The following is a 26401-nucleotide window of genomic DNA, read 5'->3' on the forward strand; positions in this document are numbered from 1 at the left end:
TAATGAAATGGAGACATCAAGGCGTGGGGCGAGGAAGAAAGAGTGGTAATCGGAACGAGTGGAGCTGTCCCGAAACGGAGGGGAGCGGGAAGAAGGATCGCCTCTGTGCCGTGTGCTGTCAAGGGAGAAATTACACATTTACTCTTGCTTTTTCTTAAGGAGACGGCCCTCATAGATCAAAACATGGATTTACAAGCCAATTTTCAACATGAAATATAGACACCAGGAATCAATTTAAGCCCGGCTTCTATTTTAGCAAACGGTGCCTGCGTTTAGTCCCAGGTAAATAACGCCAGGAGCGCCTGCCCCCTCCCCGCCTCGCAGCCCCTCGCTCTGGCCACCTCGGTGCCATGGGCTGTCCCTGAGCGCCGGGGCCGTCTGTGGCCCTGCAGCCTGGTGGCACAGCGTCCTGGTGCCAGCGGGCACGGGGTGGCACCGAGGGACAGCCCTGGCTGGGACAGGGCCAGCCCCAAAGCACGGTGCCTTGGTGCTGCGGCAGGGAGAGCCGGGTGCCAACAGCCCCTGCCCGAGGAGAGCGAGGGGAAGGGGAATGTGCGTGGCTGGTGGAGGGCAGCTGCGGTGTCACCGGGTAGCCCCAGCCCCGGCTGAGCTGCAGGGACAGTTCCTCCATGGGCACGGTGTCAGACATCCATAAACTGAGTGGCTGGTGCTGGGCTTGCAGGGAGGAGGCTGCTGGCCCAGAGCTGGGGGGCCAGCATGGATCCGGCCTGTGGGAACGCTGCCGTTCCTATACATCCCCATGGCAGCACCCCACAGCGAGCACTGGGCTGGGGGACACAGGGACACGGCAGCAGGGCATGGCCTGGGCAGTGCTGCCTCCAGTCCTGGCCGTGGGGCCGTCCCCGTGCAGCAGGGCCATACCGAGAGGTGGTGACGGGGAGCTGGGGGCCCGGCACTCACCCCACGCTGCTGGGGAGCACTGGGGCAGAGGCAGTGCCCCCATGGGGCTGGACGCTCTGAGGAGCAGTGGCTGTAGGGGATCGAGGTCAGCTTGTCCCCTTGGCTGGGCTGGAGGGGACATGGGGCTGGCACCTGGCCTCGGGGCTGACTGAGGTCCCGGCTGTGCCCCAGGGCAGCCCGGGGCCGGAGCGCGGTTCTAACGCAGCGCCTCTGTGCTCTCTCTGCAGACGACTGTAAGAACATCGCCAACATCATGAAGACACTGGCCCATAGAGGCTTCATCTTCAAGCAGACCTCCAAACCCTTTTGATCCCCAGGGCAGGCCAGGCAGGGCTGCATGCGCCCGGCGCCGGCGAGGCGGGGAGGACGGGCTCTAGCATTCAAACGGCAACCGAGGCCAGAGGAACCGACACAAATCTCAATTCAGCTGTTACTCCAGTAGAGGTTGTATATATGGGAAGGCAAATCTGTGTAGACCTGATGTGACTCCCTCTCTGGGCTGCTCCGGACATTATGCCATGCTAGCGGACAGCCGCGTAGGGCGCTTGCACCACATTTTAGACTCGTAGTTTGTTCTTTTCTTTGGCTCCCGATTTCCGTCCCTCCCTCCACGTCCCTCCCCGTCCTCCCTCTCCCGCCCCGTAGCCACAGCGTCCCCCCGGCATGGGCCGTCCCCGCCTTCCCCTCTTCTTTCTTTTCTCTGGTTTTATGTTTTCAGGCCTTGACGGCTGCTGCAGCGACGCCGGCGCGTGCCCGCGCCCGGGCTGCGCTCGTAGAGGCTCAGCAGTGTCGAGACGGCCCCGACCCTCCCCACCCAGCCCCGGCCTCTTCCCCGAGCGCCTTTTTCCCCTCTTTTTGAGTCAACACTAACCCCTCTCTGACTCCTGTATGTGACAAACGCAATCCGTCTCTTTATGTTCAAGGTGAAGTGCCTGTATTCTCCGCTGCAGAGCCCCCGGCAGCCCCACCGCGGGCTGCAGGGCCCCGGAGGGCTCCCTTCAGTGGGGCAGGGGCCCGGCGGGCGGGCGGGCGGGCGGCAGGAGGGAGGTGACAGCGCCCGCGTGGAGCTCCCCCCACCCCGTCCCATCGCGCCCCATCGCGTCCCATCCCGTCCCCGTCCCGTCTGCTCGTGCCTCTTGCGGGGACGGGTGGGATGCCCGGCCCTGCCCCAGCCCCGCCGACCGATTCCAGCTCCCACCGGGGCCAGGCGCGCCGCAGCACCGCGTCCATTGCCGGCGGTGGACGTGCCAGCGCGCGCTGGCCCCCCCCCGACCCACAGGTACCTGAGCAGGGGAGCTGCAAATCGGCCCGGGTCCCCGACCCCGCTCCCCTCCCACCCCCCCCCCTCCGGCCTCCCCCGGTTCCCGAGCTGAGGCTCAGCCCCCGCGTGCCCACGGTCCCCGCACGCCGCGGGCCGTGCCGTGCCCCTCGCGGGTCCCCGCGGATGCTCAGCAGCAGCTGGCTTGTTGCCTGAGAGCCTTGCCGAGCACATCCCCTCCGGCTGGGTGGGCTCCCGGCCGGCCAGGGCGGTCGGGGGGCAGCCGTGGGGCAGGCTGAGGGCACGCGTCCCCCAGTGTCACCCAGCCCCGGGGCCCTGCTGAATGGAGCCCTCGTCCGGGTGCTGACCTGCAGGGAGGCTGCAGCCCCGGGCCCGTGCGTGCATGGCCTGGAGCGAAGCCGGTGACGGCAGCCAGAAGGGCAATACAGGCACTGAACTTGGCGGTACATGACTGCATGGTGTGTGGTGTTCCAGTTAAACCAACCGATAATGCAAACCCAGCATTTTCATTGTCTAGTTATTCCAATCCTTGCTGTAAATGTGCCACATGAATAAAGTTTGGGGGTAAAGGAGCCCGGGCTGTGCCCCTGCATGTGCGAGTGTGTGCGGGGACGGAGGGGGCTGAGCCGGGCGGTGTGCGCGGCAGCACGGTGCCCTGCGAGCGGGGCTGCCCTCCCGGGGGGTGCAACACCCCAGCACATCCGTGCACCCCAAGTGCCACGTGCAAACACAAGCTTTTTGGCTGTGAAAGGGAGATCAGGCTGGGTGTGCACAGCCTCAAGCCCAGAGCGGGGTGACGGCCACAGCAAGTCCCACCGGTGGCTGTCACCGTCCCCTGCCCTGCAGCCTGGCACGCAGCGCAGGGTGAAGCCACGTTCAGGAGGATGCCAGGCAGCTCCTGGCCCTGTCCAGCACCTGGGAGCAGGCACCCAGCAGCGCAGGGACCTCCCGGGACCTGCCCAGCACCGCGGTGCTGCAGGGAGCAGGGGCACGGCCACAGGGCTGGCACGAAGTGGGCAGCTCCCGGAAAGCAGGGGCAGCCTCAGCCCGCTTGCTCCAAGGAAAGGTCACAGGGGTTTTAATGGCTCCCTCCGTGCAGCCCCCGATCAGCTTTATTGACCTATTTTCGATGGAGTCGTCTAATTAGTTTTCTATGAAAACTAAGAACTTGGCCTTTGCCCTTTACTCCTGCAGGCGAGAATGTGACTCAGAGGACGTTGTCACGGCGGATCGATCGCCGGCTATGCTTGAAAGGCAGCGCGGAGGGGACGAGGGGGTGGGCAGGCCGGGTGGGTGCCCAGCTCTGCGCGACACGGGCACACAACCAGGGCCACCAGTGCCCGCAGTGCACGGACCCAGGCTGCCATCACTGCCCTCAGCGATGCCACAGCCCCTCCAGGACCCTACAGAACAAAAATCCAACCTGCCTGGGGTGGAGCCAGGATGTTCCTCATCACCTCCTCCTGCTCTGCTTGGCCTGGTGGGGCTGACAACCGCTGTGGTGCAGGTTGCAAATGATGGGTTCTGTTTTTACAGGGATGTTCACAAAAATCTGGTGGGGTAAAAAAAAGGCACCCAGAGCCTGTCCTGCAGCCAGCCACGGGGCGTTGGGCTGCAGGGCCAGCGGTGCCCGAGCTGCTCTGAGCCACGCTGCCACCCGCCTGGCTGGAGGCAGAGCCAGTCCCGGTGTGACGGAGCTAACCCGGCACTGCCAAGGGGCTGGGCTGGCACCTTGGAGGGGATGGCACCTCTCCAGCATGGGTAGGGCTTTGGGACAAGTGTCTTTGGGGTGGGGGTCTGGGTGTGACCAGAACGGGGCTGAGCTCCACAACCCGGCCCTGACGGAGCACACTTGCACCCCACAAGCCCTATGGAGAGGGGCAGAGCAGCTCACACTGTGTCCAGCTGTGCCGGGGCTGCTTGGAGCAGGAACGGGCAGAGCCTGGAAACAACCCTGCTGCCCAGGAGCTGCAGTGAAAATTGCCCAGGTGCACAGCAGGAGCTGGAGAACCACGGCTTCTCAAAAAAAATCACCTCTCTTCTTCACCAACATGACCGAGCAGGACTCTGGTGAGCCTCACCTTTCATGAGGTAACTTTTAGGACTGAATGTGGGCACACATCTGGGGTAAGATGGGGCCACTCACACTGCATAGGATCACGACCCTTGCATACCCCTGCACTGCGCTGTCTGTGCCAGGTACTGCACAGACACCACGGCCACGGCTGCCTCCATCACTGCAGGGTCAGCACCCACGGCTCCAGGCACACCGGGCACCCTGTGCAGGGCACACGCAGCACCAGGGCCCCAGGGGCGTGCGATCAGATCCCCTTTGCCCTTCACCACTGCGGGCGGTGGGGAAGGAAGGGCTGTGCAGACACGGTGCCTGCAGCCCCACCAGCAAACCCCATCTCCAGCAGGGCTCCCCAAAACACTCCCGGCCTGCCCACCCCTCCTGCGGGTCCCTCGTGCACTGCTCCGTGTGCTGGGCGCAGCGTGGTGGGAGGCCCTGCTGCCCACCCCAGCGGGAAGGCGGCCCCGGTCCCCGCTGCGCGCCCGGCAGACGGCAAACAGAGCATGGAATTTGCACGGCTACAAGTTAAATACAACACACAGACGGATTTCGTCAGAGGGCCTGGCACGGCTGCCTTCGCGGGATCCGATTAACGGGGAAATAAAAGGGCCAGAGAACCCACGCAGCAGCACGAACAGATGCCCTATAAAAATCAAATACGTGGCAATCAAGGGGACCGAAAGGTACATTTAAAAAAACAAAAACCCACCCTGGAAACAAAGGAACGGGGCTTTGTGGCTTTCCTGGGAGGGCTGCGGAATTAATGGGGAAGAGCACATGTGTTTGATAATCTTTATATGGCAAAAGACCCATCTTTCAAATATGTCACAAATTCATATTAATCACCTTCCTATTGCCTTCTGTGGCGCAGCTATTCCAGTTGCCTTGGGCAAAATTGGGAACTGTCTGGTTAAAAAAAATGTTTTACATTATAATTTACAAGAGCCTACAAGTCTAGTTTCTTTTAATGGAAAGAACGATTAAAAAAAAAAAAAAAGCGTGGAATATATATACACCCTGGTATATATACACTATATATATATATTAAAATATATATATATATAAAAGACAGATATTGTAACTCCATCTGGAAAGAGAGAATGTTTGATCTTAACAATGTAACTTCTAGCTTTCAAACAGGCTCAGAAAACAAGAAGTCAGCAGGAGTTCAGATAAAGGAAGCTTAAAAGTCAAATAATTCTGACTCTGAACCCGAGACTTCTTAGACTCAAGGTCTTTTCCTTTACCCATTAATGGGCTGACTTGTGAGCTCAGGAACAAAGTGCTGCAATGTGAGGATTTCTGAGAGTCACTCATTACAGATCACTGAGTGGAGTCTGAGTTGCGGAAATCAAAGGATCCAATCTGGAGTAACTGGCTGAACTTCTGCTTGGAACTAATTTGTTCCGAGTTCGGCTCACCTTTCACCTCCCGAAGGCCCCGAGCACGGTCCCTACCGGGGTCAGCGGCAGACGGCGCCGGGGGGATCCCAGCTCAGCTTTAATGGTCAGCAACGGGCACCGCAGCCCCTGGGAGACGATGGACGGCAGCCCCAGGAGGAGGAGGGACGCAGGGGATGCAGGAGGGCAGCGCAGTGCTGGGCTTTCTGCTGCCCACAGCGGCTGCAGCACGCAGGCATCGCTCCTGCCCGGGCTCACGGTGCTCACCCTGCTGCACGCAGCGCAGCGCACGCAGGAGGGGATTCCAGGGGGGGCAGCAAGGCCCAGGGGCTGGCATCACCGAGGGGCAGCGCTGCTGGGGACCCCCAGGGATGTCAGCTCCTGCCTGTGCCCAGGGGAAGGGCTGAGCTGGAGGAAGCCCTGGGGACAGCCCCATGCCAGGAGCACGGGCAGCTGTTGGCACAGCTGTTAGCTGCGTGCGTTCATCCCAGCATGCCGAATCCTGGAAAGGAATCCAGGCTTGCAGAGAAGAACACGGGAGTCAGGGCTCAGTCCCATTCCTGGCTTTGCCACTCGCTCTCTCCCAACATCTGGAGCAGGATACCTCTCTCCAGGGAAACAAATCTGGCTTCAGGGGAGCAGCTGGCTCGGAGGCTGAACTAATCCGTGCTCAAACCAACATGTGGAGTGCCACGGACGGGCAGCGATACACAGCACAAAGGGCCTCATTCTCTAACTCAGAGGAATTGGAAGCAGGGGGATTAAATAAGTCCCCTGGCAGCTCAGGGGCAAAGCACAGGCTTGAACTCCAAGTTCAAGGCTGGCATGGCTGGGCTAAGCCACAGAAGCAGCCTTGGCGAGGTGCAGGGCAGGCTGCAGCCCAAAAACACCCACAGCCAGGGCTGCAGGAGGCAGAGCAGCCTGGCACGCTGCTGAGCGGGCAGGCTGTGCCCCAGCACACCCACCCAACAGCACCACAGGGTGAGGGCACTGCCATGCACCCCACCAGGACTGCCCCAGCCACCCCCGGCCTCCCAGGTGCTGACTCTAACCGTGACACCCAGCGAGAGGCACCGGGGCAGGGCAGGGAACACCAGCAGTGCACGGCCTCCAAGCAGCTCAGCCCATCCTTGGGAAAAGGTGGTTGTGGGCCACGAGCTGCCGGTCCCTCACGCTGCCTGAGCACCCAGAGCTGCAGGAAGGTACAAGGCAAGTGCTGTGCTAGGCCCTGCCCAACTCTCCAAGCATGCCCGAGCCAGGCCGAACATGGCACAGCAGCCCCATTCCCCTTCTCTCCAAGATACCCCTCCAGCTGGGATGTAATTTTTTCCCCCCTCAAAAGGTAACATAAAATGGTCACAGTGTGAATGTGCTTGACCTTTTGTCTTGGACTAATCTAATTGTGTCGTCTTTGTGTAATCAGCCGGTAAAGGTCAGTGCTGTATTTAACATGGAGGCCCTTTAGGTACTGAATTTGCCTTGCAGTGAATTAACTTGATTATATTTCTTTCAAATATGTCAGAGACCAGGTCAGTTTAACCCCCTCTGCGCTGCCCGGGCCCACCTCTTTGTTTCCAGCTCCAGGAGGTGGCGCTGAGGAGGGACGTGGTCAGGAACACGCTGGGGGCTCCCTCCTCCTGCAGCCACGGCCACCACCACCACCGCTCTGCCTTTCCCTTGAGCCTGCTCCTTGGGAAGAGGAGGCGAGTTGTGAACCAGCCCAGGAGGTTTCCAAACCGGGACATACCCTGGACCGCACGGAGGGGTGAGATTTCGGGTGGAATGCAGTGGAAAAAAAAAGATTCAGAAGACTCCTTTGCAAACATGAACCTGTCGCGGCAGAACGCTTCCTTATGACTCCATATTGTGACAATTGAAGAGGACATTACTCAAGTCCAGATTAATGTGTCACCTCTGCCGTTGACAGATAAGGTGTTCTCAGTATCCTGCAATAATACATCATACATTTGAGAAAGTAAAGGGCTGTGACGCTACCGGGGCAGGTTGGCTGAGGCGTCGGGGATGCCACTGCGTGGGGAGGGGCAGCTTGTAGCAGGCAGTTCAGCTCAGCCGTGCCAGGGGACCGCAGGGAGGGGAAAGCAACCTTGGCTGACCCCAGGCGGACCCTCGGCCCTGAGGCAGTGCTGAGGGGCTGGCAGCCCACCCTTGGGGAGGCGGGGAGGAGAGAGCTGGTGATGGATTTACAGCATGCACAGGACACTGGCGCAGGGCTCGTGGTTGAAGCTTCAGTGGCTTCCAGAACCCCTGGGTCTGGCTTTCCTTCCTCGGCACTGGAGGTGGGGCAGAGAAACACCCCGTTGCTCTTCAGATACCTCTCTCCTTCCCCAGCCTCCTGCCCCAGGTAGGGCTACCCCTCAGCTCCAGGGACTTGGGCAAGTCATGGCTCATCGTATCAAGGCTGCTTTTCCCACTTGCTTCCCTCTGCTGAGCAGCCCTTATGGGGCTGTGTCTAGAAGGAAAATGCCTCAGGCCTGCAGCTGTACTGGCTTCACTGTGGCTGCCCCGGTACAAGCTCTCGTCACCCAAAGCCTCGCTGCTTTGGTCCACGGTGGCACCCGCATCAAGCCATCTGCCTGCATGCAGGATGTAGAAAGACCTGCTGACCCCACCTATAGCACCAAGAACACTGTCCAGCACAGGAGACGAGCCCAGAGAGCACTGGGACTTGGGGAAACGGGCGTGCTGTGCTCCCTTGGACGCGCACGCCTGGAGGGAGAGCAGGGCAGCATCCCCAGCGCTCGTCAGGGCATCTGCGTCGGAGACCTGAGCGCTCCCTGTTCTGCCCCCCCGACCTTCCTCCTCACCGAGTTGGGGGTCAGTGGTGCTCCTACTACATCAATGATCTGGTCCTTGGCATCTCCCTTGCCCTCCTCCATGCCGAGCCCTGCCTGGCCATCTGGGTGGGCACCTTCGGCACTGAGGGGGCCAATACTGCCAGCTTTGGCCAGCGCCTCATAGCGGTGCCGTAACATCTGCAGCTCATATTCACAGTTGGCAAAGGCTTGCTTCAGCTCGTACAGCAGCACCAGGTCACTCCGCAGCTCGTTGAACATCTGCACGATCTCCTCCGTGGGCATCGGGTTGAGATCTAGGGAGAAAAAGGAGTCCTGTTAAACACCCGGAGCAGCAACCCCGTGTCAGAAGATCCCCAGAAAGGTCCTGGCTGCCCAGTTCACTCCCACAAGGATGTGCCAGGAGCCTCACTCCCATCATGGGGTTCTTTAGCAACTAGCATCCAGAACAGCTGAACACCTGGAATTTCCAGGCTGTCCTTTGGCTCTGGCCAAGGACTAAGGGTGAACCTGCTAAGTCCAGGACTCACCAAGTGAAGGGTGAAGAAAGACTGAGATCAGATCAGCCCAGAAGGCAGAACCTTGCTCCCTAGGGGCTCATATAATGGGAGCGAGCCCTTAGACACTGTTGCAGAAAACAGAAGAGCTCCTGGTGTCCCCTGTGCACGCACCAACAAGGAGCAGATGGGCTGAGCTCTCTCAACACTGCTCCTTCCAGAGCAGGGCTGAGGCACCCGAACGACTGGTGGCAGGGGCTGGCAGACCACCCTGCACCTCGTGTTCTGCTGCAATCACACACACAGAGCCAGGAAGAGCTGCGTGTTCTGGAAAAGGATGAAGCTCTGTGTATGTGTCCTGCTGCAGCAGGGCCCTGGCCTCATGACCCCAAACCACTAGCAATGTGTTCACCCACACAAAGCCCAGGTGGTTTTTCTGCGCTCTGCGGCACAACAGGGCTGGAGCTCCAGGAAACCCTTGAGATGTGTGCATTTTATAAAGCTGGAGTGGGGAGTCAGAAACCCCTCCTTACCCTCAGGGAAAGTGGGCTTTAAGAGGCACTCAGATCCTTCCAAAGGCTTCCCTAGCAAGCTCAGCTGGCACTCTTTCAGCTTCAATCCTGCCATTCCACTAAACACTTTTACACTCCAATTAATCTCCTTCCATCTCTCTCTCCTTTATTGTCAGTCAAAAGATCTACCTATTTTTCCCTGGGCTACGGACTGCTTTTAACGGGAAAAAAAATGACAGTAACTCCCTTAGTTTTAAAGCAGAGAGGGGAAATCACCCGGGTTGAGCTGCTTTTACCAGCTACAGGAGGCTTTCGAAACTGCACACAGTCTCTGAGGCAACGTATCAAGCCACAGACCAGTTGGCCCAAAAAACTAACAAGAGCTAACAGAAAGAAGTCAGGGCTGGGAGCGGGTTCAGTCAGCTCTTATAAATCACCGTAAGGCTTTTTTTTTTTTTTTTTTTTTTTTTTTTTAATTCCTGCAGACACAATGCAGGGGAAAAAGGACCTCAGGTGTCTAATCAAGGGGCACTGCATGCTGGGACCTGTAGTACCTGCGAACCACACTTGCTGCATGGAGGGCAGCAGCTGACCATGGGCTGCACCGCTTCCCCTCTGACTACGAGTGGGTATTGTACGTGGCAAGCAAACCCTTCTTGCTGCTGCTAAGACACTAGAGTTCAAGAGTGAGGGATGTGTGTTTACTTGCCTTTCAGCAGAGGTGCTCCAGATTTTCACACAGCATGCAGCCTATAAAGGGGGGATGAACAGTCCCAGACGCATTTTGGACTTGCCACCGTGAGCAGTAAATTAAGAGGAAACGAAGCTTGAAAGCAAGACAGGGCAGCCCTGAACAATGCGCGTGCCATGGTCACTAACACACTTAGAAGTACCTCTCCCGGCAAGGCTGAGATTTGCCTTCCTAATACTGTGCTGCCTCTCTTGATGGTTAAAAAGGCCCAAACAAGAGAGAAACAAAGGGTCTTTTAAAACATTTTTCTACTGGGAGGAAAGAAAAAAACCCTGTGCATCTTGTTCTGGCTTTTACCCTCTCTCTTTCTTTTTTTTTTTTTAAACACATAAAATATTTTAAAAACCATTCACATACTGTTATTCAAGAAACTGGCTGTATTACTAGGGGAAAAAATAGCCCATCTCAAGAACAAAGGCTAGCTCTGTGTGTCTCTTTCTCTCTCGCGTGCCCCCTTTACTCACCTACTCCGAGTTCCATCAGCATCTGCTCCAGGGCTTTAATCTTCTTCTGTCCCACCGAGCTTGGCAGTTTCATCTGGAACACAAAGGTAACAGAGCCACACAGCTCAGAGATAGCCCTCACTCACAGCCGTCTAGTTCAAAAGGCAAGAGAGCTTTTCTTTTTATAGTGCAGGGGGAACAAAAAAAGAAAGGGAGAGAAAGGAAAATCAAGTGGTAAGAGAAGGAGACAGGGGCTGAAAGTTTTCAGACTAGGTCCGAGGGCAGGTATTGAAAAGCCTGGTCGCGAGGGCTTTTATTTTCTCTCTCGTGTGTGTGCAAGACACGCTGTTTTACAGTTTCCATGTGTCACTGAATTAACAACAAAAGTTCTTCTTGGCTTCAAAACCTCTCCCGCGGTGCCCAGCCCATCAAAGGGCTCATTTACACAGTGGCTAATGTGCAACGCTGCCCTACTTTATTCGCTTTAGCCGGCCTGATTAGACTCATGCGCTAACAGACTCACTTCTCCTTTTACCTGCTGAGCCCCAGACCTGTGGGATTCATTTACAGAGCAGGCTTTATAACAAAGGGGAGAGACAGAGAGAGCACAGTTACTTGACTGGCGGAAGTGTGAACACACATTTACATCGGAGCTAAGGGGCTAGGTGAGAGAGGAAGCATCAGATGTGAGCTATGAAAGGCAAGCGGAGCTGGCCAGGAGAGGAAGAATGCATACACTTAGCAGGGTCCTTCCTCTGCATTCATTTGGGCTCTGGCAGGAGTGCTGGCTGCTCAGACCAAGCATTTAATAGATTACAAGCTGCACGAACGCAGCTGGCACAATATGGCAGGGAGAACAGGGCTCCGAGCCCCGTGGATACAGCCGAGAACGAACGAAAGCACATCCTTTCCTCGATGATACTAAAAGGCAGAGCAGGGGAGAGCTGAGTCACAGCACAGCAGCCTCAAACACCTCGCTGCAACACCTCCACGGGCTGCCCCTCCGCATCCAGCCCCTGCAAGGTGACCCCACAGCTGCAGCACCACCCTAACAAAGCCTCCAGCTGCCCTTTCCACAGCCGAGAGGTGAAAGCTGCCCGCAGCCACCCTGCTTATGGATCAGTAGCCCCAGCGTCTGCCAAGCCAACCATGAGCCTGCATCAGGGGCCTAGGAAGGAGCCACTCTTTACAGCACCTTAAAACTGGATGTGATGGTCGCCTTACATCCCGTAAGCCACTGGTTAAAGTTCCCCAAAACAGACAGCCCAGTATCAGTTTCCCAGATTACACACCTTTCCTGCAGTGCTGCCCCAGAGCAAGCCCTGAAATGAAAACAACAGACACCACCTGCACCTTCTGAGTTCCTCAGACAGCAGGAATGCTGCACCTGCACACCCAAGGGGTGAGAACAGCAACCTTAACCCTGCCACAGCTGGATATGGCCCATCGCAGCTCCACAACCCAGTGCAAGGCTGGAAAACCTGCCTTCTCCATCCCATCTTTTCAGACAAAAACCCAGAGTACAGCTGCTACACAGCACCCCGGGGAACAGGCCTTTCACAGTCTGCTCTAGAAAGCATCTCATCCTTTTGCTGGATATTATCACCACAATAGACTCCAGCAAAGGACAAGGTCTACCACCAGGGGAGAATTTCAAAGAAAAATGCCTGCTCCAAGGGATGCAAAAGGAGCATTAGGGAAAGAAGAAAATCTACCCCTGTGCAAACAGCCGCAAGAGTAAAGACTGGAGGCCACCTCTGTCCTATTTTTATACCCCAAGGGTCTCTGGCTCAGCGTTGGGGTTTCTGCACAGCACTGAATTTCATACTTCAGAGACCAAATCTTTATGGAGAGGAAAAAGGAAGCGCAGAGAACTGGGGCTGGAGATGATAGACAGGAGGTCTGGGTTTGTTGGCTGTAGGAAGAGCACAAGCTGCTCCCCTAGGAGGCTCTCACGAGCTCAAGGAACTATTAGCAATACACACGACTGCTCCAGCAAAGCCTTCGGGTGGAACATCATGTGTGTCCTGCTCACGTCTGATGGGAGCCCGGTCAACAAACACTGAGCCAAGGTCTTTACTCACGCTCCTGCAGATCAGAGGATGGGGCGGGGAGAGGCAGGATGAGGTTATTTAACTGCAAAGAAAGGAACACTGGGGATGCTGAGGAGCGGGGCTGTTTGTTTAGTTTAAAAACACATCAATTAAGCTTCCTTTTAATTCAGGCAGGAGGATCCGGCCTGCCAACAGGAAGGCTTCATTGGTTTCTCAAAGCAAGAGTATATTTTAATTTTACCATCATTAAGAAAATGTTATGATTTATGTGGCTGCTGTCAGACTAATATCTTTAGAATTTAGCTGGCTAAGCCAATTCATCTCTAAGACTGATGAAGGCTGATTGCTCTCTATGCAAAATGTATTAAAACTAAATGAGCAGTCTATTACTCAAACGCTGCTGATAATCTGTTAGCCAGGGTCCGTTAGCTGGGCTGCCGTGTTGCAGGGGAGAACTCTTTGTGTCCCGTGAGGCTCGGGCAGGCCCAGGCTGACTTCAGCAAGCCCTTCTTTGTGCTGGTGTTTGCAGCAGGTGGCCACAGATGCAGCAGCGTGCTGGAAGCGATGCCTCAGCTGCCCTCGAGGACCACAGCACACAGAACAGCTCTCTGGCTATGGATGTGTGAGCCTGGACGTGTGGTTTGTGAAGGCCCCGTCTCTGCCTTACTGAAAACACCACCCAGGGCAGTCTCGTTGCTCATGCCACAGCTCCTGGGATGATCTTGGCATTGTCACGGATCCAGCCCTCTGCAGGGGCTGAGGAAAAAGATGTTCCTCGGAGAACTCCAGCAAGCAACCACAGCTTCCGAGGTGAATGGCATTTGCCCTTTTCTTTCCTTCCTTACACAGGACTATTATTGTTATTTATTATCTTTAAAGTCCCCATGTAATAATAATACCCGGGAAACGGATTGCTCTAGTCAGAAAACTGATTAGCTGGGATTTTTGAGGTTACTATATTTCGGATGCTCTTCTCCTCTGACAGCCTCTCCCTACAGCCCTGTTTGCTCCACCAGCCTGTGTTTATAATTACACCAACGTCGCTTTTGATTTAAGGACTGCAATCTTTTGTCCTGGCTATAAACAACCTGCACTAAACACATGAATTGTGTGTATCAAGAGAAAAATAAATAAAGGGCTACAGAAAATTGCGTGAATCAACAGCACGGAGCCCCGGCGTCAGAGCCCCCCTGTGCAGAGTCTCCCCTGAAGGAGGAGGGCACTGCTCAGGAATTTGGGTCGTGCAGCTTGAACAGATGAGCAGAGCACCCACCTCACTTCAGCGCAGGGCTGGGCAGACCTGGGGCTGGCCAGATTTCTGCAGAACGCTCTCACGGCCGAGTCCCCTCGAGCTTCTCGGTGATGCAGGATTTTCTACGCCTTTACTTAACGTTCTGCCAACAAAACCTCGCTAATTCACACTAATGACTGGGAGACCTACTGCAAATTAATTGTTAATTGGCCAAATTCATTAGATGAACAAACATGGTAAGAAATAACTGAAAATACAGCCTCCCCAAATAGACTGGCTTCATTTGTTTGTGTTTGTCGTTCAATTTTCATGATTTATGGTAATACTTCTAAGCGTAGTCATAAATGTATTTGAGCATATTTTGGAAGAGTAATGAAGCCTACACAACTGCAGAGCTTGCAGCACACTGCCCTGGTGTGCCTTCCTCTCCTGGCCAGCACCACCACCTGGCAGGTACAGATTGCCATGGGCATCTGCATTAGGAATGGGATGGGTTTGCACGATCTACAAGGACAGATTCAGCTGGATCCCACACGTGATTCCATCTCTGCGGTCATCTTAAAACATTCTGCTCTCTCAGTTTACTGCTTTCCTCGTAAATGTTCCATTTTTGGTGCTCACAGCATCCAAAAAGTCCCACTTTGGTGCCGAAACTTTTTGTTTGGTCTCTCACCAAAATGATTTATCAGCAGTTACTCAGACATTTTATATGCACGCTCCCTGATGCTGCACTTCAATCCATTTTAATTCAAGTCAGTCTTTTCCTTAAACTCACCATTCCCCACCCCTAAACAATATGACTGTCCTAAAACCGTTAATCCTAACAACTCCACACTTCTGACCTGTGTCTGTACAGCTATAAACTGTGGTTTTATGCACCAGTACCGTTGTTCAGCATTATAATACAGCTCACTGACATTGAAAACCACCTTCTTCATGGATTTCAGCAGCAATTCAAGAAAACTTTCTCATTAGGCACTTTCTTCATGGATGTCTTTAGAGTACTGAATTGCTTAGTGGGTTTCCAGGAAGAAGGAGCACTGAAGTTTCAGATGAATAATGCTTTTTGCATTTTCTGGCTGAAGATGGGGAAAGAAGGTCAACCTTTTCCCGTCTGCATGGCTCTACTCTGCAGGAGCAGAGAGCCTCTCCACTTCTGCACAGTTTTAAGACTCAGGGAAGAACCACATTAAGTATTCTCGCCTTAGAGCTCCAGAATTTTAAAAAACCCCAACAGAGAAATTCAATTTCAGGTATGAATGTGCACATTTCTGGAAATTTGAAGTGCTTAACTGCTCAGAACTAAAGTCCTACAATGAAAAGTGGATGGGTAATTGCAACGGATATATGCAAAACTAAGAAAAGTTTGAAATTATACAGGTATTCCCTGCCTCAATGAGCATATAAGCTACCCCCTGCCCAAGCTTACAGCCATAGACCCCATGCCTTACGTCAGTGCCTGCTGATCTGCCAAACTAAGATTTAGGATTAAAAAAAATCGTACTGCTCTGCCATCTCTACTATGCTATGTAACACATTAAGCACAATGATCACTTTGGGATGGCACGTGACCATCGACTTGCTCCATCAGTGAGGCTTAATGCTAAATAAACCAACCTTTTAAGAAGAAAACATGTCTGTATTAACTTATGTAAATGGTTATTTCAGGGTGTTTTTTTTTAGACTGAAGTAAGACATACCTCACAAATTCCCAAACCAATTGTGCATAAACATAAATTCTGTACCTGAATCCTCCTAGTAAATTAAACCAGTTTTACTTGTTAGAGGAATATACCTAGTAATAGCTTTGTCAAGGATGATGGAGGCCAACAGGTCCCAGAGAAGCACAGAACACTCAGGCACATGGCAAGGAATCAGCTCATTGATCCTAGAAACATTATTGCACCGTTATGCATCTATAGCACTGACTCAGGGGTAAAGCTGAGAGACTTCCCGAAGGGGCCAAAGGTCCTGAAGCATCAATGGCTCAACACGATGAGCTTTTACCCATGCGGGTAAAAAGGTCTTCAAGGTTTCTGTACCATCTTACCCTTTCCCCCCAGGATGCTCTGATCCAGCACAAGTGGCTGCTCCAGTGCAAGGTGTGCCTGCCCATGGCAGGTGGGTCGGAACAAAATGATTTAAAGTCCCTTCCAACTCAAACCGTTCTATGATTCTACAAGGAGAATAACTTGGAATCAACATGAATAACCTGGAAACAGGGTCAGTTTTCTCCCAGTTTGGCATCCAGGTTGTGACAAGGCACCTGAGAAGACAAAGAACTCACACCGTGAAAGGGCTGCCTGTCATTTAGGAGATGGCAATCCTTCCCCTTAAAAGCCTTGTGCCTTAAGTAAATACAGTACAAGTCTGGTGAAAATAAAAGGGCTACAGGAAGTGTTTGCATAGGGAAAAAACAGTAAAATACATGGTGCAGAAGAAAGAAATGCAAAGGATATTTTTACTGGACGGTGTTTTACATTAAAAGCACGTTAGCAGTACCACACTACAGACCTGCAGATTCCCAGGTAACCCTGCCCTGCTGCTCTGTACAGGTGTAAAATCAAGCTGAAGCCTGTAAAGGTGACTCCCAGGAATGGCTGCATGGTCCCTAACCAAATAAAAAGCACAGACACGTGTGCTGTGGTTACAGGGAGGGCTCTAAGAAAGGAGGTGGCACTGTGATGACAGCCTCACAAAGCACAAGGATATTGTGAGAACTCCCACATCAGACACACACCCAAGAAACTAGCAAAACATGCACTTAGTCTTGAATTTATGTTGCTTTTCCTTTAAATAATTTAACTGAAACTACGCTCACACAAATACAAAAAGAAAAAAAAGCACAGTGACTGATTACGCTCCAATCATTATACTGGTTAAGCTAATGAAAGAAAAAAGAAATGTAGAAGTTGCTTCGCATGAGTTACATACAATCAGGGTGCCTGACAAATGACACCCAGACTGTCACTATGTGCACACAAAGGTGACAAAATAAAGGCATTTCAAATCCATCCAGGACTGGCAGACAAAGGTCCCCAAGTCCTGGTGCTGCCCAGCGTTTGGTAGCTGATGATCCAACACAGAAGCAACACGCCTCTTCTTTGTTAGCTACAGCCTGTCCACCTCCTGAGAAGACTGTCCTTTCCAGAACTATAATTTATTTTAGCAGACCCCATTACCGCATCCAGAGTGTGTTCTTTTTACCTGAGAGCCTACTAAGGCTTTGGTCCAGATGCTTTCCCACAGCAGATTTCCAAAGAGGTGACAGATGAATTTTTCTTCCAGCAATTTAACATTAACTGCCCTGCAGCTCAGCTAAGAACGAGAGCAAAGGAAGGGTGCTGGATTCACCTTCCCTACTTCATTTAAGATTTTGTATCCTTTTGTTGTTCTTTATAAATACTCCGATATTTTCATCTCGTTTCACTCCTTACAGACATGCATTTAATTAGGAAACGCACCAGCACTCACTTAACCCTAATTAAAGGGCATGCAATACAACATAGAGATGGCAATGCCTCAACATTAATTTGATCCAGCTTGCATCATTTGTTCATAACTTTATTCACAGAAATGAGGACACTACCTTCCTCTCATGCCTCTGTCAGGCTCCCCATGGAAATTACTCTCTCCCACTCTTGCAAAGAGTGCAAAATTTACAACTCCACTCTTGAAAAACTGCTAGCAGAAGCAACAAGCACATTTCAGCTAACTAATCCATGGGAAGGTCGGATCTGGCAACATAAACTTTCCTAACTAATAAGGGAATGCTGATCTCCATCAGACTGTCCTACCAGGATGCCTTGGACCGCAATCGATACAAAACAAATACATTATTAATTGCTGCAAGTAATTAAATTTATCAAATCCAAATAAAAATAACTGATATTTTATGGAACTGCTTCCAAAGCTAAGCCTCTGAAGGGACGGTATTGATCACAGGAGGACAGACAGATGTTTCACATGTTCACAGCCGATGAGGTCTGGGTTTGCATTAATGACAGGCAAGGAGCAGAGCCAACAGCCTGCGACGCAGAGTAAACAGGCAGTGTGCTTGGCCATTTAATTGTGGGTCAGATCAAATACAGAGAATAAACACACATACAACCCCATCTTCCCCTCAAGCATCATTCATCCTGGAGCAGTAGTAAGCACTCGGTTCATACTCCAAGGGAAAAGGAGAAAAAAAAAAAAAAAAAAGAGGAAAAGAAATCACACGTATGCATCGCCCCCCACTACCACAGTAAATTCTTATTCGTTAATCAGTGCTAAAAAACAAAAATGCTCAGCTGGCTAATAAATATTTAAAAGCTGGTGAGTGTGAAAATTTGAATCAATGGGTACTAAAGCTGTACTTGAAATTTTCCTTCCTCTACTTTTTTTAATTGGTTCAACAGGCAATTTGTCTACAAGATGCTAGTTAGCAGAAAGGGTCAGGCTGCTGGCTGAAAGCCTTTTCTGAGAGACGGTGGCCAGCTCTGAATGACTGAGCTGGAGCATCCCTCAGTCCCTGCTGTGGGCTGAGATCTCTACAAAAGCCTTTTTACCCTCAAGTTTTGTTTTGTTACCGGATGAGACATTGCTCAATCAATTCTCTTCCAGCTCCTCAGTTTCCAAACCTGTGACAATAGGGCGAGGACACAGACCAATACCCCAAACATGCAGGAATAAGGAGAAACGTCTAACCTTTTCCATCCATCATCTTCCTTCTTAAAAACCCTGATGTGGTTATTCAATGACAGTAGCTAATTATAACCTAAACCTCACAGCTAAAGCTGTGAGAGAAAATGAGCAACCCGAGGTAAAACACTCTGAGGAGATGTTAAGTATGCGAAAGCTAAGTGCTCTGAACACAATGCAGTCAAAGGTTAAACTGAAAGCTGAACACGACGTGGTACAGAAACACTGTGGTGAGTTCAAAACAAACTCAGCTCTGCCCTACAGAAGCACGGCATCGCCCAGATCACAAATGTGCGGTTACTGTTGGTTTGTTTGAGTCCTGGAAAAGATTCAAGATTAATAGCTCCCATTTTCCTTTCCCTTAGGCAGGCCCTCAGCAAAGCTTTTCTCGTAGCTCCCTGCTTTCCCTTTAGTCTCTTCCTCTCCTTTCCCTCTACACATTCCCTACTCATCTCTCATTTCCTCTGGCTCTTTGGCTTTCTGCCCTCCCAGCTGAGCCGAGCTGGTATAACAGGAAGTTTTCTAGAAGCAGCATTTAGAATTAATAATACATTCCTGGTGTTATTTTCATAACACAGTTTTACTAACAGCAACGGCAAAGGTGTAAAAATTCCTTTTCAGGAAACTCATGAAAAGCTTACCCCCTTCCCAAACATCTGCTGCTGCCTCCTGTTCTCCGTGGCACCAAGGCAATGCACTGACTTGCATTAAGATGAAGCTTTTCATAATGCCCAGCTTCCTCCTGCCATTAGAGAGCCTTGCAATCTGTGCTGTCAGGAGGCAGAGGGGAAATCCCATGCAGAGCAAGGGCACAGGGGCTGTGGCCTTCTTTGCCTGTGGCCACAGCCCTATGGAGAACAATAGGAGACTGAAGCCATTGTGATAGAAGGCAGCTTGTCGAACTCACTGGAGAAGAGATTACTCTTCAGCATCTGCTGAAGGAGAAACTTTCAGTTATGAAGAATAATGACTGTAAGTGACCATTAATCCTAGAAAAAATAAAAGTCTTCAAATTCAGCCTGCGCATAAGATTTTTGTGAGCTTTAACAACAGGGGGAATTTGAAAAGCCTGGGCTATTGTCATAAAAGCTACTGGGAACAAATTTAGCAGAATACAGACTGCTAACTTTTTCTTCAAAGACTAATTTCTATATATTAATTTTAACTTATCAGTCTAATTGTAAATCCTTGGGAAAGAAAAGAATCTCTTTAATCAAAGAGCAATTGCTATTATCCTTGGGATGGTGTGATACATTTTTCACACCTGACAGAGGTTGAGTCCCTGATCTCAGTGCAAAATCCAACTTCACCTAACTATGAAGGCGTAAAGCACGGTAGCAAAGTACAAAATAAAAGAGGACAATAGAAGCCTTTAGGTGAGGAACCCTTCAGGTCCTCAGGCAAAAGAACTTACTGCAGGATATCACAAGCCTTTAGAAATCATTTTCCGATGTGTTCAGGGCAAAATATCTCATGCTGAATGCTGCCAGAGCACAGGTTTCCAGCACAGCACCCCATTTCCTCACCTAGTCCTAGCCAGCTCCCACTCTTATCAATGCAACACCACTGCTGTGTAGAGGGTTTGTCACAGAAAACCCACAAGTAAAATATTCATATTAGCACGGATAGTCAACTCCACTTTATACCACTTAGCACTTCAGCATCTCTCTCCAGTTCAAAAGGCCTGTCCTGACCTCATGTAATTAATTCTCCCCATCGCCCATATGTGAAGCAAACAAATCTATTAGCTCCCATTTTTAAAAAAAGGAGAAGAATTGAATAAGCAACCCACGTGATTGACTAACGACCACAAACGAATTCATTTGGCTGGGCGGGAGGCAGGACTCCCATTTCCAAGCATGGAAGTATTGTTTTTTTTCACCTAGATCAGTGATTTGCAGTCTTTTTAAATTTGCAAACCACTGGTATTTCTAACAGCAGGATTTACCTGCTTGAAATTTTCAAGCAGAGCACAAGAAGCTGCCCTATGTCATCCCAGGAGCTTGGATACTGCAGACTGAATGTTGCTGAATCAGACTGCCATGCCTCAGCTTATTGCTGCATTTTGTAACTAGTACAGAGAACAGGGAGAAGCATGCAGCACCCATTTTTGCAAAGGCTGGGATTTGAATTGGCCTGTTCAGCACACAAAAAGGCTGCTGACTTGGCCATATGGTTCCACCACTGACAGGTTATTGCTCAGCTTCTTTTGCAGGAGAAAAAAAAAAAAAAAAACAGGAAAAATCAACCATCAGTTATTAGTTTTCAAAATCCAAATCAATCTCCATAAATTACTCTATTTATCTTAGTGCCGGAGAACACATCTGCCACATCTCCATAAATCTCAACACAGGCACTGCAGTCTTGCCCATCACTTGCTTTTTTTTTTTTTGTCTCTCCAGTTTCTCAAGGCTGTAGCCCCTTGCTTACACAGATAACCTGCAGGTGGTGGCACTTCCATACTAAAGGGGTCCCGCAGCAGTGGCTTTGCAGGCACAAACCACCTCTAACACGCATGTGCACCTGCAAGTCAAAGCAGCATGATCCCCAACACGTTTTTATGAACAGCCCCAGGGCATCCCCAGCAAGATCTAAAACTGTTCTGACATCAAAACAACATCCCATAAAATGTTCTTTAAAAGCGATCTAAAAAGTGAGGGCACGGAACTTACTTCTCCACCTTTGCTGCAATAATGTAACTAAGGATTATTATTTTTTTTACTAGGAAAAAAAAAAAAAAAAACATTTGTACTAGGCAAACGAGATTTTACTGTTAAAACCCCTCTAAAAACATGCAGCCACGCAGGCAGGTTTAACTGACTCTGTATCCCAAAAGCTGTCGCTAAGATACAGACCTCAAGTCTTGCAGATAGAACAGCAAGTTCTGTTCTCACGGATATCTGTATGACAGGACGAACAAAGGGGCTTTTCCCACAAATATTTTCCAAAGCTAAACAATGGTAATAAAAAGACTAAAAGTCAGATGCGTTTACATCTCTCCCTTTTTCAAGTCACAACCTGAACATGTAGTTCTTAAATTCGCCTTCTCATCTATTAACGCGTGTGCTCTACAAGCCCTTTTACGTTTGGCTGCAAGCTGTGCTTGGAGCAGACAGCTCTGTTTGGGTCTGTCACGTGTGCCTAACAGCAGAGCGGGCACACCAGCAACAAACACAACAAGCTCAGGTGCCTCTGCAAGGCGATGTGCTGGCTTTCACAGAGCCCGCATTCCATGTTTCTGAGTCTCCACATTTACAGAATTCCTTTCTTATTTTAGAGGCAAGATCTTGACTTTCTTTAGCTATAAAAGGAGAACAGGCAGACTGAAAGATATTAACAGAGGTCCCAGGGGACCAGAACAACAGCCTACCCTCTGGCTTCGCAGCGTGACACCTGCAGATTTGAAGTCAGGAAACTTGATGCCAGCAGTCTCAGGAACGGCCTGAAAGAGATCGAAACAGGATGTGTTGATGGAGGAAACAAAAAACACAAGACTTGATAGAGACGCTATCTGAAGGGGAAACACTGTTTCCTATGACAGAGAACCACCTGCCGTGGCCACATGTCAGAGCTGAGGAAAGAGGAAAATCCCAAGCAAACTCACTGAGAAAAGTACTCCAATTATAGATATCTTCAGAAAGCTTAAGCACTTTGCTGGTTTGTTTTAAATACACTGCTCTGCACAAAGCCTTGCACCCATCCAACAAGCGTAAACCCTAACCCTAAATGGTGGCACTAACATCCACATATTCGCACAGTGCCATCCTTACCTTCTGCCCATTTCACTGACCGAAACAGCCCATGAGTTCTCTAAATCTGGGCTTCCAATTGTAAATCCTCTGTGAAACAAGCTGAGAAACCTCTGTGCACAGCTGGGCATAAAAAAAATTATCATAATCTGTGGTCAGCCCAGACAACAGAGGTACCAGGAAGAGTTTTCTAAGCATGCCCACAGTGGAAAAAGTAAATCTCTTAACTACCAACAGGGCTCATGAAATCTTAAGGGTTCTCTTTCAGCTTTGGAGGTGGCAGCCTCTCTCCCTGTATAGAGGATATAAAATAATATAATAGAGGGAGAGGGCTGCAATCCAAAACCAATCCTCCCTGCTTCCTGGGGATGAAGGTTGGCTTTCAGATGCCCTGAACTCTGCTCCCCCAGCCTGTTGCTGAACACCCTGACAGAAGCAGTGAGGGTAAATCAGGATGGCTGGCTTAGCTGAGACAACTCTGACTGCACTCAGCATAGAAGCAATTAAATGGGTTCTTTTGCCTTGCGTGCCTGTACATGCTGTAAACGCTTCAACCTCAATTGACTCTTTGGTAAATGATTTTCCTTTGTTGAAATGATGCTGATGCAGCTCCCGATTCAAATTCTTAGTTAAAATGCAATTTTTTTCTTAACATTTCCCGGCTATGGTTGGTAATTGACTCCTAATGGACTCTGTCATGGTTGAAATGATGCTAGTGCAACAACAGAAACTGCTTCTCTGCCCACCCTGGCGTGCCTATCCAGTGCAAGCCTACAGACAGGCACCAGCCCCACAGGCAGTATTTCGGGCTAGCCTCCCTCACCTTGGCATCCTCAGCATCCTCCCAGTTCCATTCTCCATCACCACCCTTTTTTTTTTCCCCCCCTTACCACCAATGAAAAGCTCCTTTATTCAGAGGGAAATAAGCCAGCAACGGGTGAGCTTTACCCGATCAGCCCTCATGGGAATTCCATGTGCAATGTCCCCAGTGCCACTGTATTCATAATGTGGGCTGGGGTAAGGTGGAGGTGGGGGGGGGAGTTTTATGGTAGCGGTGGCTATTAGGCACACTTAGTTTGACAGTAACTGTCCAGTATTCATTAATTTTCTCCCTTCTCTGCACAGACCCTTTTTGGAGGAAGATGACAAGTGCTCTCTGCTGACAGTGTGGATGGACAGGAATTTCTAGGGACTAGCTGGAAATATCTGAGATGCTGCAACAGCTCCTTTCTACCAAAGGTGCTGAGTTTAGTTCTCCAAGCTGAGCAGTCCCAACTCTTTCAGCCTCCCCTCATAGGACAGGTGCTCCCGTCCCTTGGTCATCTTGTTGGCCCTCCACTGGATGCTTTCCAGTACGTTCATGTCTCTCCCTTGTACTGGGGAGCCCAGAACTGGACACAGTAACCTAACAGGGTTGCTCTGATCACAGCTGAGGTACACATATTGAGCTTGGGGAGATGCTCCTGAGACCCAGGAATAGGGAAGGGAGGAGAAACACAGACCAAGAAAAGGAAGCAGGTGACAGACAACAGGTCTGTGTGACAACCCTGCACGGCAGTACCAAAATACCCTTTGGAGAAGCAGAGACAGATGTTTCTCTCTGCCATGAGGCATGAAATGGCTGTCTGACACCATTTCATCCCATTTCTCAGGTAGGGAAAGGAAAACGTGACTTAAACTGGCACTTTTCAAGTGGGAGGGAGACAGAGAGCGTATCAGAGTTCTTTGACAATGACTGGACAGACCATTCTGCCTTCCAAAAAATCATCCAAAAACAGATCTGCCAGAAGGCATCCACCAGCCACTCTCCCCTAAAAAGCTGGAAGCCTGATCCTGCTATAATTGCTGAAGCAAGCACATGCCACCCAGACAGAGCACAAAATGGGGAGAAAAAAAAAAAATGTTTACAGGCTTCTCTGTCTCCTTCTTCTGTGGAAGCTTCTTCTTGGGAGCCTTGCGTTCGGCACGTCTCTGTTCAGTGGTGGTGTCAGCAGCTGTGATGAGTTTTTGCAGATCTTGTGTTCTCTTCTCTCTCTCTTTCTTCCTGGTTTCAATTTTGCGGAGCTCCTGAATGAGGTATTCTTCTTCTGCCACCTGCAGACAGAGCACAGAAAGGCAATGAGAGCAGCAAAGGAGGCCTAGCAATGCAAGGGGGCCATCTACTGATAACAGCTCTGCTCTGGACCAGCCTGGAAATGCCTTTAAACTCCCCTGCCTAATGTCCTGAAGACAATGTGAATTGCAGAGCACGTTATGCTCCACAGCCTCGCCCTGCATCCATGGCAGTGTCAGTCTACAAACTACAAACTAGCACGTATGGCAACATCCACAGTCCACCCTTTAGCAGCAACCATGACTGATTAATCCCACCTTCAGACAAGGAGACTGAGCATAGAGAGTAAAAAAAAAAAAAAACCTCATTTATGCTGTAGTTGCAAATGCAGTGCTATGAAAAGCTGGCTCTCCGCCCCAGACATAACATGTCGTTATATCTAGTACCAGCACGCCAATAAAGGTGAGAAAGACCAGTAGTCATTATACATGTGAACTTGTCATTAGAGTGAATGAATGACAGAAAATAATTCTCCCTCCCAAACTCTGAGAAACACACAGCTCCTTAATCTCTAAGCAGAACTTAGACTGGACAAGAAAACAGCCTCACCTTTCTCTTTCCCGCCTATGTCACCCATCTACTGACTCAAGGCTGGCATAGTTCTTGTGGGGCAGTGGTGCTCTCTTCCCCCAGATACCTGTTCTGGTGTCCTGTTGTACAGCCTTTCCAGTTGTTCCTTCCTTCTCCTCTCATGGCCAGCATCGAAGACTGGGATTTTCAGGTCTGTGCCCGGAGCTGCGCGGATGTTAGCCAGCTTGGCACAGATATGGTAATAGCGCTCCTTCAGGTCCTCCACTGACCGTTTCTGTGGAGGACGTCACAAGAGGACAACATTATGAAAGAACCAAGCAAAACCTTGTACAGGATGCAGCTAAGGACCCAGTGGATGCAGGATGTCAGGCTGGATGTAAGGAACAACACCTACGTGGTGGATCAGCAAGGAGCCTTGTCAGAGCCTGTGGAGCCAGAGGGAAGGGGGAGTTCCTCTGAACCATGCATATTAACTGCCAGGAGTTCAAAGCCACTGCTTTAAGAACTCCCACCAGAGGGTCCAACATTACAGCTGAGGGTTAGGGAGACTACAGAAGTGAACTGCTCCAGATAAAAGGATGTAAGAAGAGTAATTGCCTCAAGAGAAGGAAATCTGTGGCCAAGAAACTCTGAAAAGCACACCAGAGGCCTCCTCCGAGCTGCTACAGACAATGGCTATTTAAGCCATAACCAAGAAGGTATCAGCTGCAACCATTCATTACCCCTCGTTACACAGAGCCTGAGCTGTGTTCCCTCACTGCAAGCACTGAAGGTGTTTGGACTGGCCAGCTGGGCGGACTCTTGTTATTCCATTTTGCTACATGCTCTTCACCTGAGCTTCCAGCTTTTGGAGCTGTTCCATGGGAACCATATCATTCCCCTGCGTCTCCAAGAGGCAGGGAAACAGGAGATTTGGGATCACAACACTAGGGCTGCATCTTCAGCCTACTAATGATCCCTACTTCAGAGAAATAGCAGAAGCCTGCAGCTGGTCAGATCACAAATCAGGAGTAGTATAAGAGAAAAATCCCAATCCCCCGGGGACCAGGAGAAGATCTTTCTGCCAGGGCCAGGACTGGGACACAGGACCCTTATTTAATCAGTTAAACAAACTCCCCATCTGCCTCGTCTTCAGGGAATAACGAGTGTTCTCCTGGCAGGGACAAAGCTAACTTTCTAATAAAATGCAACAGGGAATGAGCACAAGTCACAGTGGATTTAATTACAAACAAAACAAGCAGCAATGCCCTGTGCTGGAAATTCAATATTCCTTGCTGCCAATAATTCATTATTTTCCCCTAATTAAGTTGATATAAAGGGTAATTTGCT

General features: G+C 50.8%; 2 protein-coding genes across 5 annotated transcripts in view; one reads left to right on the forward strand and one right to left on the reverse strand.

Annotated features, from left to right (window-relative positions):
- Positions 1-2772, forward strand: part of ERI3 (ERI1 exoribonuclease family member 3) — a 110003-nt gene extending 107231 nt beyond the window's left edge. For all 3 annotated transcript variants that reach the window (XM_084290712.1, XM_084290713.1, XM_084290714.1), the window contains exon 8: positions 1149-2772. In XM_084290712.1, coding sequence (XP_084146838.1) covers positions 1149-1231 — 83 coding nt within the window. In that variant the 3' untranslated portion in view covers positions 1232-2772. The remainder of the gene's footprint in view (positions 1-1148) is intronic.
- A 2455-nt stretch (positions 2773-5227) lies between these two features.
- DMAP1 (DNA methyltransferase 1 associated protein 1) overlaps positions 5228-26401 on the reverse strand; it is a 30192-nt gene continuing 9018 nt past the window's right edge. For both annotated transcript variants that reach the window (XM_084290933.1, XM_084290934.1), the window contains exons 6-10: positions 25179-25346; positions 24337-24522; positions 22050-22121; positions 10712-10784; positions 5228-8783 (exon numbers count right to left, since the gene is read on the reverse strand). In XM_084290933.1, the coding sequence (XP_084147059.1) occupies positions 8437-8783; positions 10712-10784; positions 22050-22121; positions 24337-24522; positions 25179-25346 (846 nt within the window). In that variant the 3' untranslated portion in view covers positions 5228-8436. The remainder of the gene's footprint in view (positions 8784-10711; positions 10785-22049; positions 22122-24336; positions 24523-25178; positions 25347-26401) is intronic.

The sequence above is a fragment of the Netta rufina genome (assembly GCF_964035555.1).
Source record: "Netta rufina genome assembly, chromosome: 8".
NCBI classification, from domain to species: Eukaryota; Metazoa; Chordata; class Aves; order Anseriformes; family Anatidae; genus Netta; species Netta rufina.